The sequence below is a fragment of the Manacus candei genome, unplaced genomic scaffold (assembly GCF_025592945.1).
Source record: "Manacus candei isolate 608988 ecotype Guabito, Panama unplaced genomic scaffold, ASM2559294v1 h1tg000085l, whole genome shotgun sequence".
NCBI classification, from domain to species: Eukaryota; Metazoa; Chordata; class Aves; order Passeriformes; family Pipridae; genus Manacus; species Manacus candei.
In genome coordinates this window covers 845,507-864,193 of record NW_026138133.1, presented here as the reverse complement: position 1 = coordinate 864,193, position 18,687 = coordinate 845,507, and the positions used below count along the sequence as shown (strand labels likewise).

The 18,687-nt window shown below is 33.3% G+C and overlaps 1 protein-coding gene and 1 long non-coding RNA gene across 5 annotated transcripts in view; one reads left to right on the top strand and one right to left on the bottom strand.

Annotated features, from left to right (window-relative positions):
- Positions 1-18,687, bottom strand: part of CSMD3 (CUB and Sushi multiple domains 3) — a 619,378-nt gene that overhangs the window by 229,896 nt on the left and 370,795 nt on the right. For all 4 annotated transcript variants that reach the window (XM_051812144.1, XM_051812141.1, XM_051812142.1 and 1 more), the window contains 3 exons: positions 15,858-16,045; positions 13,815-14,003; positions 5,790-5,906 (listed from right to left, as the gene is read on the bottom strand). In XM_051812144.1, the coding sequence (XP_051668104.1) occupies positions 5,790-5,906; positions 13,815-14,003; positions 15,858-16,045 (494 nt within the window). The remainder of the gene's footprint in view (positions 1-5,789; positions 5,907-13,814; positions 14,004-15,857; positions 16,046-18,687) is intronic.
- LOC127482125 (uncharacterized) overlaps positions 1-18,687 on the top strand; it is a 244,313-nt gene that overhangs the window by 66,134 nt on the left and 159,492 nt on the right. The window lies entirely within an intron of this gene.

Here is an 18,687-nt window from a genome sequence, read left to right as displayed (position 1 = left end):
ATGCTTGAATTTTTGTGTAAAATCGAATGATGCACTATGTATGCTCAAAACTACAAACTGTTTATGGTGGAATGGGAAAGATTAACCTTATTTCTTGCAGTCATCAGTATCCTTGCACAGCAGCAGTGGAAGGAAAGGTTATAAAATATATTACATTATATTCTAATGGCACTTACGGTAGCAGCAGCACTTTCACCTAAAAAAGGGAGGTCTCTTAATAAGATGTGGCATATGTCAACAGTATGATTTTTTGCCAACTATCAGACATAAATCACACATTTAGAAAGGAAGATATATCATAATAACACAATAGCAATAAAGAGACTTAAAGATCAAGACACACGATTAAATCACTTTTGCATTTTTAACTGAGAATCTAACCATGATCTCTGGGTAGAATGCACAGAAGAGCCAAGAAAAAGAATCAGGGGAATCCATTAGCTAGTTTAAGTGATTACTGAGACCTCAAGTATAATATAATTTTCAGTTTTATCATGACAGTTATAAACCAATGATTCAGGTTCTGTCAAACATATCTGATGATGTTATACTTAGTAAGATCCATTCATGTGATTGCAGATTAACATGGTAGATGAAGATCTTTGGGTACTCTCATGTACAACAGATTTTTAATATTAGACATAATTTCATTAAAAAACAAACAAATATTTCCCCTGCCTACAATCCTCAACACTCTCCCTCCTCCCACTACCACCAGCTCCCAGCTGCCCAAACAGGGTAGCAAAACCCAAGCTATATATACTGTGCTTGACTCAGTTGTCTAAGCACAGAAACCTCATGACTTCACATGCAGTTTTAGAAGCTCTCAGTACAATTGTCTTATAGTGGGGGTTTTTACAGTATTCTTGACGTTGTCTGAATTGCATTAAATATTTACGTTAATGCAACTCAATTACACCTAAGAAATACAGCTTGTAAGGGTATCTGGAATGCAAAGACACTTGGTTTATGAACATAGTCAAGGACCTTTCAGTACAGGAAGCAAAGACAAGAAACGAGGGAAGTAATGAATGGTATACACGCATGCGTAAGCTTTAATGAGCAGGATTTAGTGGAGATACTAACAAAGACCAGAACTCTTTAGTTTCTGACTGATGAGAAATTAAATGTATCACTGTAATCTTAAAGCTCTTCAATCAGAACTTTGTAAGTAATTACAATGGGGGAAAGAATATTGCCTTTGGTCTCATGAAAATTAGAATGCTGTGGACTATTACAGGGAATTTGTGAGATTACGTAAAAGTGAAGATGAGATTTTTTTTTAAATGGAAGTCGGAGACTGCAAAACTTTTTGTGGTATGTTGAGGGCCAAAGGAAGATAACTGTGTGGATCATGCTAGTTAAGAGAGAAAAAAGTGTGAGAATAGAGATAGGGTTAATCCTCTCTCACTAATCCCTGCACCTAACCACTGTAGCCCGTCTTCTATCACTTTAAAACTGTTCCTGACTAGTGTGCAAGTGTGTCTTCTGTCCAGAGTGTGAGTACGTGTGTGACCACTAGTGAACATTAGTATGGATTGCCTGGTGAGCTGAATGAGATCAGGGCCAGTTGGAAAAAGGTCCATTGGTCACAGGGTGGGCAGCACCTTGTAGGAGTGGGATCTGGGGTCCAGCTCCTGGGTCAGGATATGGAGCATATGTATGTGCGTGTGTGAGTCTGTGTCACTTCTGGCAAACTCCTTTTCCCATCAACCCAAACACAGAAACAGGATTTGTTTGCCTGTGGTTTTCATGTCCGTTTCAGGGCTGTTGGTGTTTCTGTGGGTGCCAATATGACTCTTGCCTCTATCCGTGTTAGTCTGTGTGACCAGCCATCCATACATATGTAGATATTGGCATCTTTGGAATACATGCTTAGTCTTGTGATCAGCTGGACATACAGTTGGGAGCAATGAGAGAAATCCCTTGGATCTTGGAGACCTCTACCTATCTATGGAGACCTTTTAAAGAGATTGAAGAACTATTCATCCTTTTCAAGTAGACATCTCCTTCTCTTCTTATAACTCCACACACATCACATACTCCACCAGACCCCGAAAAACACATCCTTACTTAGTAGAACTCATATAGAAATTACCAGATGGGATTGCATTTTCTGCTTAGGAAAAAATAAGTTATCAAAAAAACTTGTTCTGGATTTTAAAAATTCCTAATTTACTAATTACATGAGCAAAGCCATTCATCTGATTTGATCACCCTTTTTATTCTCCCAGACTGTGTGACAATAAATTGGCAAAAATCACACACAGAATTTTGGAATTGAGATTAGGTTGCATATCTTTTGAGCTAATGTATATAAATTTAGATTTGGAATTGATAAACTCTTAAATGTCTGGGGGTTTTTAACTTATTTTTATATAGGATCACTGCTGATCCCACATGAAAAGAGAGCTCTTAAAAAACCCTGAGATATATACAGAATGAGAGGTCATATTTGTTGTGTGTATTGCACTCCAAGTTAATTTTGGCCTCCTTTATGCATGCAAGTATACTGCCACAACAAAATCAGAAATGCCAAAGAAAATTTCATGGTAGTAACCCAAAATAATGAAATTCCTGTGAATCACAGCTGAGCTTCACTGAGTATTGTTCAAACACCATACTCAAGCTTTAACTCAAGGGAATGTTTCAATCAATTTTCCACATTGCCATGACATTTCTAAGCAAAACCCAAAGGTATATCCCAGCAGTAGCAGTACAATTTATTTTTCTTTAGAAAATATTCTAATCACATTAATATATGCTGTGTGACAGATTGTGTCTTCTCCTGGGAAGAATTTTAAAAGATTTGCTCAGGTAGATTCCTTCTTATTCTGCCTCACATGCCCCTTTCTTTATAAGGGGAATATTTAAAATCTGAAATGAAGACAGGAAGACATAACACTCTAAAATGTCACTTCTCAGTATTACAATCCAGACTGTTGGGGGATAGGTAAATTAACTGTTCTACTAATAAATGGTGCAAAACATACCACTGATACTCTACAGATTTCATTTCACCATATATTGAATTGCCTGCTAATTGCAGACAAAATGTAATAATTATTGCCATGATAGATGTTTCCTTTCCTCTTCATAAATAATAGCAATTAACAAAATATTAACTGTATTTAAAACATGTTCCATTCTCTAGTTAACAAATTTAAAAAAAAATAAAAGAAAATTATATCAAATTTTAATGGACACTCAAGAATCATCATGCCTGTCCATATGAACACAAATGAAAAATAATTTCAGAATTCTAAAACTTTAGATACATTTGTAAAAGAAAAATTAAAGCCACATATATTGCATATTATGTTATTTAGAACAGCATATACAAACACAGAAACTGTTTTTCCTAGCAATACATGATATCCAGATGTCAAATACATATTTTAACTAAATCTATGCATTTAAATGCCTGCTATTATGTAACAGAAGCAAATAGTTGTAACATAAAGATGTTTCCAGCAATTCTTTGAGCAACATAAATCAAAATGCCTAAGTCGAATTGCAACATTGCATTCATACTTCATGTTTTTCCTAAACATTTTCCTTAACATTTCCATATGACAATGTAAAACTCACAGAATCATAGATCATCCAGGTTGGAAAAGACCTCTAAGATCATTGAGTCCAACTTCTAACCCAGCACTGCAAAGTCCAACCCTAAACCATGTCCCTCATGTCCCACATCTACATGTCTTTCAAATACCTCCAGGGATGCCACTTCCCTAAGCAACCTTTTCCAAGGCTTGATAACCCCTCCCGTGAAGAAATCTTTTCCCAATGTCCAATGTTTAGCACTTTAACATCTTTCTTGTAGTGAGGGGCCCAAAACTGAACACGGGATTTGAGGTGTGTCCTCAATAGTGCTGAGTACAGGGGGACAAATACTGCCCTGGTCCTGCTGGGACACATCACTAATACAAGCCAGGATGCCATTGGCCTTCTTGGCCACGTGGGCACACTGCTGGATCATGTGCAGCCACTGCCAACCAGCACCCCCAGGTCCCTTTTCCACTGAGCAGCTTTCCAGCCACTCTGCCCCCAGTCTGGACATTGCATGAGACTGAATGAAACAAGAATGCAATTGTATTGGTGTGCAAATGTATTGGTGTGTACTTCCCTGTATATTTTATTTCTGTAATTTATATATGGTTGGGTTTTTTAACAGCTCCGCATAAAATGTTATAATGTTGAGAATTCCAGCTTTTATTAATCTCAACTTTTAAGTACTTCTCTAGTTGAGGGTTTTTTTTAGAAAAAAAAGATAAATCACAAAAAAGTTACTTCATTTAAAAAAAAAAAAAAAAAAACCAACAAAACTCCCAAATTTTTTTCATAATCCCATTTTCAATTTAAGAAAAATCAAAATGTTAATAAAATGTCTTAAAAGAATCCTGAAAAATGTGGCTTAATCTGAGCTCATGTTTACTGTAGAATTCACAAAATCTTCTGGCATGAATTATTCCATGAAGCTAAACTCTTATCCTTCTGTGCTACTTGTCTTCAATTCTCAGGTTATAAAGTTTGTGCTGGTTAACCAATGGCTTTTCAGACAGGCTGCAGGCTAAATGACTACAGATCTAACAGTTTCTTTACACTTTCCATAAGTCTTTCTTGCTTATCCAGAAGAACAAGAGATCCACAGTATCTTATATTCCTGTAACTCTAAAAGCCACATATTATACCTAGAGGTAACAAGGGCAAATGTAGCATTTGATGTAGGATCAGTAATTTCAGGATGCTTTTTCACTGTGGATATTTAGAATCCAACTGACACAATGGCATCACTTGGTAGTAAGAGAGACTATGGAACAGCTGGAGCAATAATTTTGAGAGATACACTTTGCCACTTTAACACTTCAAGGAGTTTTTAATGGGACAACCAGTCAGAGTGATTTAACATCTAGATGAAGAACTATCACACTGTACAAAATGGAGTAAGGGGATCACAGATCAGCACAATTCTCTGTATCAGTAGTCTTATTTTTATGCCATCAATAACTCTTACTTAGAGGAATACATCATCAGTATACTTTGCCACATTTTTCATCCCCCCTCCGAGAAAACTGATGAAATTCAGGATTGAACTTGTCTTTCTTCTTCTCCCTTTCATTCTTTTCCTTGTATTCTTTCCAGCATTAAAATGTAATTCTCCTTTTTGTGTTCTTACTAGCTTATTCTGTGCTCAATTTCTCTTGTGGTGCCTACCTTTATTTTTGTCCTTCTGTAACATTAAATCTTATACCTCTCTAGCTCTTTTCACACATAGTACAAGAGTACTATGCAGTCACTCCCACGTTTAAAATAAAATACGAACAAAAACCTAAAAGTATGACCCAACTCTTCTCATCTAGTACCAAACCCTTTCACCTGAAAGCAACTAGGACATATTGTTTCTAGGAAACTTTGTTTCCATTTGTGTCCTAAGTGTTTTTTAAGGTCTCAGAGAAGAGTTAAAAACCAGTATTACATCTTTTTCCTGAAATCTGCCGTCAACAAATAAGCACCTCTTTCTTAAAAGCCTCCCGGCCTTCAGCTTCTGTGATCAGTCATTATATAATTCTTTCTTATTGACTTTCCATTTTGTGGGAAGCATAAGGGCCTACTCCACTTATGGAATTCTAGGAGCTACTGACATAAAAATAAATGAAACTACAAATCAGCAATGCAATTCTAAGTGCTTTGCTGCTAACCTAAGTCTGCATCTGTAACACAGAATACTGGACTTATATATTAATAAAAACACAAAGTGGAAGTAGAGAAAAGGATTTATTTACCTTTGCCATGGGTAACATCCACAGTCCATGTGCAATTCAGTGAATTTGGATATAGATCAGGATAACCCGGTGATAAAATTGTTCCACTAGGTCCTCTAACATCTCCACCACATAAAGCTAGAAAAAACCAAAGAAAATATTATTATTGTTGTTGTTGTTATTGTTAGTATTATTAATAATAATAATAATAAATGACAAATAGAAAAGTTACATATGAGGGAAAATTAAAAAAACCCAAATACTTAAAAAATTCTGATTTTAAAATGACTTAAAAGTAGTTGCTCAAATGATTTAGCAATTTCAGATAGAACTACAGGTCATTTTTACACAATATAAAAAGAAATGTAATCAATTAATAAATAATATGTGTTTAATAGACACAAGAAAATGGAAATGAAGTTTTTTGGCTGTTTTTTCATATTTTCTGGAGACTGTGAAAGTCTTAAGGTCAGTAGAGATGAAAGCAGAAAAGACAGAGCCAAACAATATCACTTGAGCCAGAAGTCAAGGTTGGAGATTTAAAATGGCATATAATGGATCTCGCCACTGAAGAATTACTTAATTAAAATATTTTTGCAGGGAAGCATGGCATGCTTTCTTGTATATAATTATTGGATATGCATTTATATCTATTATGCAAGTGATAATGACAAGTGCCAATATAAGAACAAGCTTTTACATAGTTTCAATAGAAACTTCATAAAAATAATTGGTAATTGAGCAACACAAAAATTAAATTACAGCTTGAATTAATGCAAAATACAAAAACTTAGTCATTACAACACTGGCAAAAAAAAACTTCACAATTCACCATTACAGTTTAACAGTTGATTTTCCATTGTAGAGCTTTTGAAATACAAAATTAATGAGTAATTTTTAGTAATGAAGAGTCTCATACCTTAGAATTATCATATATCAATAACAGTGATTAATATTCAGTACCAAGCAAGTTATTACACCATAGTTCTCTGAATATAGATTATCTCAGAAAGGCATATATTATAAGACAAATGAGGAGTTCTATTTTTTTTTTGTTAAGATTAAAAATATCTATTCCTTTTATTTTTCTTGGCCTAATTATATGTATTACCAAAATTATTCTGAAGAAATATTTTAGGATAAAGAAACACAGTGAACTATGTTACTGTCACCAGTAGGTCAAATAATATAGACTGTTTTAGTAAAACTGATTGCAGTTCTTCATATGAGCAGTCCTTCCAAAGTATTTAACACAATCTCTTCCTTTCCAGCCATAAGTAGTCAAACAATGTCCTTTCAGAATTTTTTTTGGTGTCAGCCATAGTTTCTTTGAGCCCTCACCTTAATCTAAGCCAGTATTCAGCATTCCTGTATTTAACAGTAAGATTTTCTCTTTAGCAGATGTTAAAGCTCTTGAAAGGCAGTTTTAGAGATATGCAAGTGGCAGCTACTTTTCTGTAATTCCAGTTGATACAACCATCAATCCCTTTTCTCCTAGCTCAATCCCTTTTCTCCTAGCTGTATAAACTGTCATTCACCTATTTATTGCTCGTGTCTGTGCTTCTCACCCTGCTACCACAGCAATGAGAATGAGAGAAGGACCCTGGCACAGGCTGGAGGAGCTTTCTGAGAGATGCTGCCCCACCTGCACTAGCAGGTTTAACCTGCTCCTACTCCTGTAACATCAAAGCAACTGCTAATGCAGCACTCAACAGTACGAATTGTAAAGGTGGGAGAGGTTTGGCCTTTCAGTATGTGCTCAAACATCTTCAGGAGAAAGGTGTTGTGTAATTTGTTACATCATGCTGTTTTTTCTGCTATATCTTGATATTTATTCTACTTATGGCAATTTCTGCTACACATTGCTGAGTAAATGATGGGAGTTATACCCATTTTTGCCTTTGCTATTAATGTTACATATTTGAGAATGAATATGGTGACATGTCATCATTTTCTGCTTGTAGATGTACATTCAAAACTGATTTGAGGGTAAGCCAGACAGTGAATCAAGAGAATGTCTAGAATGTACCTTCTGTCTACCCTGTACCTAAGCAGACATTTGTCTCAATGAGATACATGCCTTTTTCAGAAATTTTAGTAGCACTGTGGAATGTTTTCACAAAGATCAATAATTTTTCATAATGAGGTTATGGCACTGCATGCCATCACTCTCCCTAGGGCACTGATTGAAAAGAAGTACACATGTAATTACAGTTTTCTTATAAATCAGAAATGGAAATTCATCCTGCATTCTAGGATGAAGACTGTCTTATTTTGCCTTAAGTTTGTTTGGTTGTTCTAACTCACTATATTTCTGTTTTAAACACGTTTACTTGTCTGGATAGCCTCATGATTGTTTTCTATGTACTGTTTCTCTTGCCAGCATTCTAGAATTTTTGGTCTAGTTGTAAGCTGAAAATTTACAAATCCACTACCGTAGGCTGAAATAGGACATTCTAGGACCACAATTGCCCAATCTCTTTATTGTTGCCACAGGCAAATAACTTACATCCATATTAATTTTCCTCCTCACTTCTGATGAAGAGTCAGTGAAGGTAAACACTGCCCACTTATCACCTGATCTTGCTATATTTAGATATTAGCAAAACAGAATCATGGCTGTGACAGCATGTTACTGGAGCTTCTGATGGTAACTATCTATTTTGTCTATTAAATAAGAAAATCAGTTTTTATAAACATGGGAAATAGACAAAACAAAAAATATATTTTACGCTGGGTGTTTGGAAAACCTTTCAGGAATGCAAATGGTGATAAAACATCCATGGCATGTCATCAGACACTCAGTGTAACTCTGTGAAGGCTAGCAGATGGCAAAGAAAGGCATCAAGGACCCAGCATTTTAGAAAATAAAGCCAAGTTGACAAATCTGAAATAGAAAATGTGCACTGGCCCTGATAAGATGGCAAACAGCCCAAGCACATAATATCAGTACTAGTATCGGGTTGTTTCAGAGTGCAAAGGAAAACAGAAAGACATGAAAATAAACACAGAAACAGCAAATGATAAACATATATATATTTCCATATTCTACAAGAAACCTTTCTTTCACTTTATCTGATTATACAGCAAAAGTAGAATGAATTCTTGAGCAAATAACTGAAGCACTATTTTGTAGTTCTTATGTGGAAAATGGAATATTGTGTTGTTAACATATTAACTAATAATTTCTTTTTATGCAAGCAGAGAAGCTGAACTAAGATATGTCTAATTTTTTGCCTCCACTACAATGTTTTCTAAATAAGGAGAAAAAAGTCCTAAAATAATAATAATAATTAAAACAAACAAACAAAACCAAAAAAAGCCACAAAAAATAAAGAGAACAAAATATAAAAGGGACTATGAAATACAGATAAGTACATAGAAATAGATTAAAAAGTACTTCTACAGCACTGTGGTGATCAGAAATGATGTGGCAATTTAATAAGCAAGGCTTGGATAACTATGAATGAAGATTCTAATTTAATAGTGGAGTTTAGTGACTACATCAGTTGTTCAGCTGAAATAAATTCTCATAATGTTGCATTGATTACTTACACTTCCTGTTGTTGTAAATTATTTTGCTCAGTAGCATGAGTAACAGCAAGCAAGCCTAGCTTAGAAAATGGCCATATATAGATGGAAAATAATTTTTGGCCCAAACAGGTTCAGAAACTTTAGTCTGACTAAATGTCAGACTAAATAAATGTCTCATTGAGAGACACATAGGCCATGCTTCATCCCTCAAATACATGAAAAATTGCAGTGAAAACACTTGACTTGTGTCATTCATAAAATTGCAGAATTCCATTTCAGGCCATATTTTATGCTACTATAAAACTGTTAAAGGAAATCAATCTTGCAATACTAGAAATAGTCTTACAATCTCTAGCCTAAATTTATTTATGATCTATTTTTACCCATTTGTTCTTCTGCTAAACTGTCATTATTCCCTCTTCAGGTCTCAATTTGGAAAGCTGGCAAACTGCATAAGAATCTATGATTTTGGATCTTTTAAGTGAGACAGGTTTTCTTAATCTACTTCTGTAAGTTACATTTTCTCTCTCTATGACCACTATTAACAATTGCAAGTTCTTACCAGTCTGTCTTGTCTTGGCAGTTATATTACAGAAACATATTGCTGGGACACTTCACATTAGATTATGACATTTTTGTTCATAGATGTTTGGGATTTTTTTTCCATTTTACTTTCACATATCCTCTCTTCCTTGGGTCATCCTCTATAGTTAGCTTAAAACTTATCCACAGAAAACCCTCTTAAATTTTGCTTTTTATACCATGAAATAAAACTCAACAATTATGTTCTCTGACACCTGAGATCTATGAATACAATTTACTATCTATTTAAAACTATTTTTTTTGAAAAAATACCAGTCAGTTTTAGAATTTGTAGAGTATAGCAATAATATGAAATTTCAAGAAACCTGGATGTGAGAAGGAGAGGGTCATCATATCCAAAAAGGACAGAAAACTATCAAGAGAATGTATGAGATATTTTAGTAAAACAGGTGAAAATAATAAAGATATATATAAAAACAGGTACAAACATATAGAAATGCATTTATCCATGTATTTCTACAAATGGTGTTAAAAAGTAATGGCGTAAAAAAAATGAAGCCATAATATTTTATCTTTTTAATCTGATTGAAGATATCTTGGAAATTAACATTTTCCACATTTTCCACATTTTCAATTTACATCAACTATCATTTTCTTACATAAAGATTTTTCAAGAGACTAGCCATGGATTACCAAACACAACTTAGACACTAACATACAATGAAGTATCTCAATTTTCTCAGAAAAGAGAAAATACTCATATGAAGAGAAGCCTTCAAAAAAACCCCAACTTTTTTCAGTAAGTTCAGTTTGTTGTAAGTACAAATAACTGAAAACTATTTGTTTTACAGAGGTGATGGGAAGAGAAAACACACAATTTAAATGGATTAGTAATAACGATTAGTTTTCGTTTTCAAGTATTATTGAAAAAGACTTATATTCTAGTTCAGGTAGAATCACAGAGAAACAAAAAGCAAAACCTATTTATAAGTAAATGCGTTTGTGTATATATAACTCTAGATACAAATATATATGTGCACAAACACACAGAGGCCTCATTACATTCATTTGCTTAATTAACTCTCACTTCCAACTAAAAATGTAATTCTAGGGTGTTTTTCTTTATTGTGCAATTCGATAATAAAGGTGACATATAAAACATAGTTTAAAATTATTGAAACAGTGAATTAGATTTTGAATCTTGTACACCGTACTTCCTAGACCAAGAAACTTCGGCATTTGTCTTCCCTAATTACAGAAGATGCAATCTTACAAGAGGATGCAGTTCAGTAGTGGCAAATTACCAATATGGACATCAAATCATCATAATCAGCTTCTAGAAAGAAATCTTGGACTTGAGTTATAATACACAAGAGATTATCTTAATAGAAACTAGTGTAACCTAGATTACTCACAATATATACTTGTATTTTTACCCTCTTACTTAAATTAAAATAGACCAAGATATGTTATCCATTTCCAATTTTGGCCTCTACCACATTGAATATTTGCAGTAGGCTTTTTAACAGCTGTATTTTAATAGAAGTATTATTTTTATCTTAGACATATCAACAGAAATTACGTAACATCTCTTCTCTGCCATATTTCCTGAATAAGTTCCTCATGGTACTGCATAAGTCATATTTCTTAATTTGTTTGGGCATCTAGGGGTTTCCAATATAAACATTAAATGTTTTCTATCTTGCTTGAATATTTTTCATTCTATTTATTAATTTTCTTAGGTAAATGAAGATCAGGTGGAATGATAATATTTATTTTTAATTCAAATATTGAATAAGTATTATTATCTATTAGAATTCAATTTCATGTTATGATGAAGGGAATAAAGAGCGCTTTACACTCTTAATTAGGTATCTAACTTTTACATTATTTTACCTGTAATTTTTAATGACATTAATAAAATAATTCATATATTGAGTAAAATAGGTTTTCTCATATTTATTCAAAGCTTAAAAGCAAAATTCTCTTATAATATTCATACAGAGAGGACATGATAAGACAAAATTTTTAGTGAAGAATCGGAAGGTGATTACAATCAAGAAATTCAGGGCTTTCCAGACACATGAGTTGTCATGATCTGTCTGCATAATTATCAGGGTCTGTCTCCATATCACTACGTGACGCAATTATAAAAAAGAGATGCAATTATCAAAAAGAACAATCAAAGAAGAATTTTGCTTCTCAGAAATCATCAGAGTAACATATTGAATGAGTGGTAGGAGCGACTGATGTGTTTATTGATGGCATGATTAATACAAACCCATGCTCGCAGTTTATGCAAAGAACAGAACATTTAGCAAATGTCCTTTTTTTCCTGACGGTGCAAGGACTCTGAATCCTATTAAAAAACATTCTACCAGAGAAGAAAATCAGCAATGAAGTTAAAATTATTTCAACCATTAATTGATTAAATTTGGTAGAATAAATGTACTTAGTCCTACCTTCAGAGTATATTTATTGAATGGACAATTGCCATTTAGCAATGTGCTCTGGAGAAAAACCCACCTCATTTACTTAATGAATTGCATGCTAGTTCAGCATCTTAAGGAAAAAATTTATGACAATATGTTCATTTATTAACAACAGAGCACAGTATTCAGAGCGAGTGCGTTAATACTGGTTTTTTTCACCTTATTACCATCTAGTGCCTATCACCATGAGAAAACACATCCTAATTTTATGGTCTATTCAGCAAAGTATAGTCCCCTTGACTGCAAACTGCAGGAACCCTGTAATTCTTCATTTCAAAGCCCGAGTGAGATGCAGAATTTCTTAGGAAGTGGGCTTGAATAACTACAGAGTGTCATTTTCAGGAAAGTGATTATTCACATCCCTTTTTACCACCACAAATCTTAAGTATCATTATATACTCACACTTTCAACTTACTGAAATATAAAAAAAACAAAGAATTTCCTATTCAAGCAAACTGAAGACCAAGAAAATCCTTACCATTTTTTAAAGAAATATATTGAAAATGAATAGATTTCCATATGGCAAATCACACATGGATCAGTGAACTTCTTCATCAGTCTTCACTCAGATTCATCTTTTTCTTTCTAAATGAGTGTCCTGAGACACTAAGAACTGTTTTAGAAAAATATACTATCATGTGCATTCTGTAGCTCATAAAAGTTCAGGAGACTTTTTTTGTTAAATACTACCCTAGAATTAAATGGTGATATTATTCCTGACAGAATTGTCATCATCAGAAAAACATGTGCCATGCTCCAAGCAAGAAAATTATTTCAAGAAGTAAGCAAACAACACAACTTAATGAACATTACAATCTACTTTCTTAATATTACATATAATTGATATCACCCTAAGTGGGAAAACATTAAAATGAACAATTCAGATTACAAGATATGACTGAAAATATGAGATAATTTTTCAAGCAGAATTCTTAATGATATGTTGGAAACCTGTTACTCAATCCCACTTTTGCCTGGTTTAATAATCATATGCTTAATGATCAGGTATAATGTGGCTCTAATAAATTCCTATACTGATTAAAAGGTGTCAAGTTCTGTTACCGAGCTAGGAACACAGTGATCAGCATCAAACAGGAGGAAATGCTGGTCTTGAGTCATGTTTTGTATGTCAGCACACCTGTGTCCATAGATGGGTACTCAAACACAAATATTTGTAGTTTGTAATGAGTGATTTACAAGCAGATATACATTAACTCTGCAATCAGCCCACAGCAACATATTTTTAGATAGACATATCTTCAGTAATCTGCAAAGCTAAATAACTATATATCATTCTCTGCTTTAATGGTTATATGTCTCATCACAGAGTTATATAACATTTATTTCCTCTAAGTATTCTTTTTGCCTTAAAACAGAGGTTTTCCAAGCTCCAACATTTAACTCATTGTAGTTACTAATAGTTTAGTAAAATCTGTATATTTTAAGGTACTCTTTATTTAATCCATTCATCCTTACCATCACAAGTTGGGAGGGGGTGACTCCACCAGTGATTTTTTTCACATAGCAAAGGCTCCTCATGACTCAGCCGATAACCTGGATCACAACTAAATGAGACAGTGGAACCTATAGAGAAGTCATGTCCATAACGACGTCCATGCACTGGTATGCCAGGATCCAAGCAAGAGTAAGTGTTAACAGTTACACCTAGATTAAAAAAAAAAAAAAAGGAAAAAAAAAAAAGAAAACGCAAAGAGAAAGTTAAATCAACAACCGATAGATTTTTTTTAAATTCATTTAAGTAATTGATTGTGAGTGGGGGTGAAGGCATCATTATCATGCATTTACAGTGCACTGTTTGCACTGTTTCTCTCTGTTACCATTATAAGATGCTATGGATAACAACTTGCATTAGTAACATTAAGTGATTTTGTACCTCATGCTGATGTTGAAAAGCTTTGATGATCACTCAAAATCCTGATTTCCAGCCTTTATTTTTTCTGGATCAAATTTTTTTTACCATAGCTAAAGTGATTTTCATTTCTTTTGATATTGATCCTTGAAATATTTACATAGATAAATTATTTACATAAATAACTCTCATACCTAGTGCTATTTGATATATGAGACATTGAGAAGACAAAGAATGGCAGAAAATAAAGAGAAGTTGACTTGATAAAGGAAATTTCAATGTGTGCTAAAATATTAAACCTTTTAGATTATTTCCCAGTGAGAAGTTCACATATAAAGTTCATACAAAGAAGTTCATTATAAAATAATCATGAGAAAAAAAAAACCTCTAGGAATAATACTGAAGTACAAAAATTATAAGAAGTATTCAGTGTTAATTTTTATGGGTTTTATTCTTTTCATTCCTACAGAGAAGTCATAAAATATCCTTACTTACAAAGAAATTGTGTGAAAAGAAATTAGCATAAAAGATAAGAACATATAAAAGACCTCAGCTTTCACTACAATATATGAAGGGAGAAATGATGAGGAGGGGACCATTAGTCATTATTATTCCCAAAAGGGAAATCAGAATTGTGTTGTACTAGATAATGGAAGATGAGAAATCAGTAAGAATTAAGAAAAAATAAAATTAATATTAGATGTCTGTGTATAAACAGGGGCTATTAAACAGAAAAGCAACCACTGAAAATTGTTTATTTTGTGTACAAATGGTAAGAATGCATATTTTGAATGTTCTTTGATATCATAACTTCAAATTTTATTCTCCATTAGTGTATAATGCTAAAAAACCTGAAAACTGTTTGGTGGTAGTTCCAACAAGTTGGTGTATGAAACAGAAATGGACAGACAACAATGTGCTTATGACCTTTACTAAGCAAATCAGATAGTGATTACAGTAGAAATATTATTTCTCTTAAAAATTTTAATTATTTCAACAAAAGTTATATTTAGAAATGCAAAAAATAAATTTAATTCGGATATATAAACTTAAATGAATTTTAAGAATTCATAAAGTATAAAATCTTACATATACTTTCTTCAGTGTCATTTGTATTACTCTAATAAGGGCAAAAGAATACTTCTATATCAGAAAAAATTACATAGGTAGGTTTTACAACCCCTAAAATCCATAAGCAAGCAATTCCATAGCTTGATTTTCAGCTCATTAGTGTAAAGTGCATTTCACCTTACCTTCAGTCAGAGCTGCAGATACATCAGTTAGAAAAGTAATTCAGTTATTTGCTTAGATTTCCATACTCTTCCTAATCTCATGCAGTTTTACACACACACAAATGTATTGTATAAAATATAAGAATATCAAGCCTTAAAACAGCATCCAGAAGAAAGGCATTTGCTTCCCATTCTCATCTTTTGATTCTTAAAGCACAGAGTAGTACATCAATGACATTAAATTTTAAGTATAATTAGTGATCATCACTCTTGCAGTTTAACATCACTAAGTCTTTCTCAGACTGAGAAATAACAGGAATTTACCAAAGATGACATCTGTAAATCTTTATATATTTATGACAAGAATAAGCATTGAGAGGGAGGTGAAATCAAATAATACAGTACAGAATTACTTACTTTCATAGTGAATCTTGAATCCATTGTTAGAACGACTGTTATCAGTTGTAAAGAGAAGATAAATAAAATTGCTACTGCTAAACAGAAACTGGGGGACCTGTGTACCATTGTAAGATCCCAGAAGTGGAGATAATAAGTTTGGTCCATCATGAACTTCCAAAACATCATAATTGAGTTCAGTCTGAAATCTGGAATTGAGGAAACACCCAGAGGCACAAATTTAAAGAGACAGTTACAACAAATTCAATAACACCATATTTTAAAACTATTCTCCACATATCTATTTTACAGTATCAATACAATAATATTAATTATCCTATATAATTAATATAATAATAAAATTTCAGGTTAGTGGTTTAGCAAGATGAGAAATAAGATTAAACTTCTTGAGCTGATTTGTATTGCAGGAAAAAAATCCAGAAACACAGTTTGTTAATAAAGATTAATATTATTTACATATGATATTTTAAAACACAAAATTATGGGGTCTTTTTGAATAATTAAGTAAATTATATGGAGGATATGTTGATATATTCTTTTAGTTTATCTATTCTATGTGGCACAAATATCATCAAGGTACCTTATATTATCAAAGAATCATACCCTTGAGTTTCTACTCTTAAAATCCTCTATAAGTAGCGATAGAATTATTTGAGTCTGCACTGAGACTCCAGTGGTTTTATGCCAGCTGAGATTCAGTCCAAAGTGGTGACAGAAGTTATGGGGAAATAAAAAAACAAACCCACAACTAAAAATCCTATTTAGAAAGTAACAGAAAACAAGACGAGTGTTTAAAGACAGCATGTGTGCTGTCCTTGTCAAGGAAAAGCTGAGTGTGACTGTGCTGCTAGATATCTCCTTGCTTGTCTTGTTTTAGATGCTATCAGCAGTCCCAAACTTGTGTTTGGTATTTTGACAGTGGTTTCTCTCTTTTTTGCTATGACAGACCTTAGATCAATCATACTGCTCTAAAAGGAACTCTGGTGGATTATTGAAAAAACCCTTCTAAAATTAAAAAGCAACGATTAACAGCAGGATCTTACAAGTACCCTTCAGATATTCTTAATTCTCTCTCTGATTTACTTAGATGCCTAATTTGGCTTTGTGAAATTCATTCAAAGAACTGCATGACTAATGCCAATGCACTGAGGAAGTCAATATTTCAATATTTATGTCCCAAGAGTCTGAGCCTTAAGGTGTAAAGGAGTCTGGCAAAAGAAGAGAAGACAAATTAAACCTCCAAAACATGCGTTTTCTTCTATCAGTGTTCCATTCACATGAAATAACATTTAAAAGAGCACAGAAATAAAGTAATAGGGAGTTACAGAAATGAAGTGGGATAATCCTAGAAGGAGGAGAACTGAATATTTTGTGTTTTGCTAGTTCCCACATGAACTCAAAGTGATATATTGCTAAAAACCAATAACTTGCTTTTTCTAATATTTTTTCCCAGTAATCCATACAAAATAGAAGAAATCTTGGAAACAGATCATTTATTCTTCTTCTGCTTTCTTAGTCCCTTTATTAAAAACATACTTGAGACTGAAGGTGTAAAAAAGGCATGGACCTTACAAAGGTAATGCAGCCATCATGCTAGTCAAGTCATACTGAAATTAAGTTGAATCTCCAAAGACATAAAAGAAATCCTCTCGTAAATATTTTGTGTTCAAAGACTACATACACCACCACACACAGTAGAAAAATACAGTGATGAAAAAAATGAATAAACACCTGAGAAAAAAAAGTAAGAACCATTTTTAAGTGAGAAATTTGAAGGGGGAACTATGTACAATGCCTTTGCTTGGTCGTTGGGCTCAAAATCTGATCAATTTAAATTTAATTTGTAAGTGTGATGCTTATATAATTTTTTCCTCTCAATGCTCAACTTATTTGATATATTTACATGTCACCTATTTTTTTCTCTGGTGTGAGAAAACAGTAGGGGTTTATAGAAACGGAATAAGTTTCATGGAAGACTGCTCCAATGTCCTTTCATCATTGCTATGTGAGGTCAGTTCTTATGGAGGACTGAGAAGCAGACAGGAGTGAAACAAGCTCTAACACAGGAGGTGACACGTAATTTTTAGAAGAGGTCTTATTTGAATAAATAAAGCTGCCTTAATATTTATAACACGCATCTTTGTTTCTAAGAGCCCCCCTACCAATTCAATGGGATGTCAGGATATCCTGCTGCACAGTGTATACTCATTAGACAAACGTGACTAGTACTCCAATCAGTAGTTTGCTATCAGCATCCATTGCATTTAAATACTCATAATTAGGCTACATGATAAACACTTCATTACAATGAAGAATGGCACTGCCATTTATCACTTCTGTCATTTCAATTGAGCCTAAAAGGATACTGATTTATAACAAAATACCAGAAGATGATCTATCTTATTTATGCCTGTAGAACGGGAATAAATTTTTAAAGTATACATGCACAATCATAAAACAAAATATGAAAAAAATATTTTTGCATACTGAAAGCACAAAAATTAATAGCTATTTGTACTCCCTATGTCTGTAGATCTCTTTGTTTTCCTGTATGTCTCTGGCTCCTTGGCACAGGAACACTGTGGCATACAGTCATGGAATGCAGTACCTGGCACCTATCCACTGTCATAAGAGAGAAGGTATTGTAAGACAGGAAGATGTGAGATTAAAAGGAAATAAACTACTCTACAAGTGGGAAACTGATGCAACGTTAAGCTGTCACTCGGCAGAAAATGAGATTTAGTACAAACTGTTCCCTTCCTCTTAGAAAAGTAAGTAAAGTATGTAAAGATTCTAGACATGTACTATAAATATTTTTCCCTGACTGAGA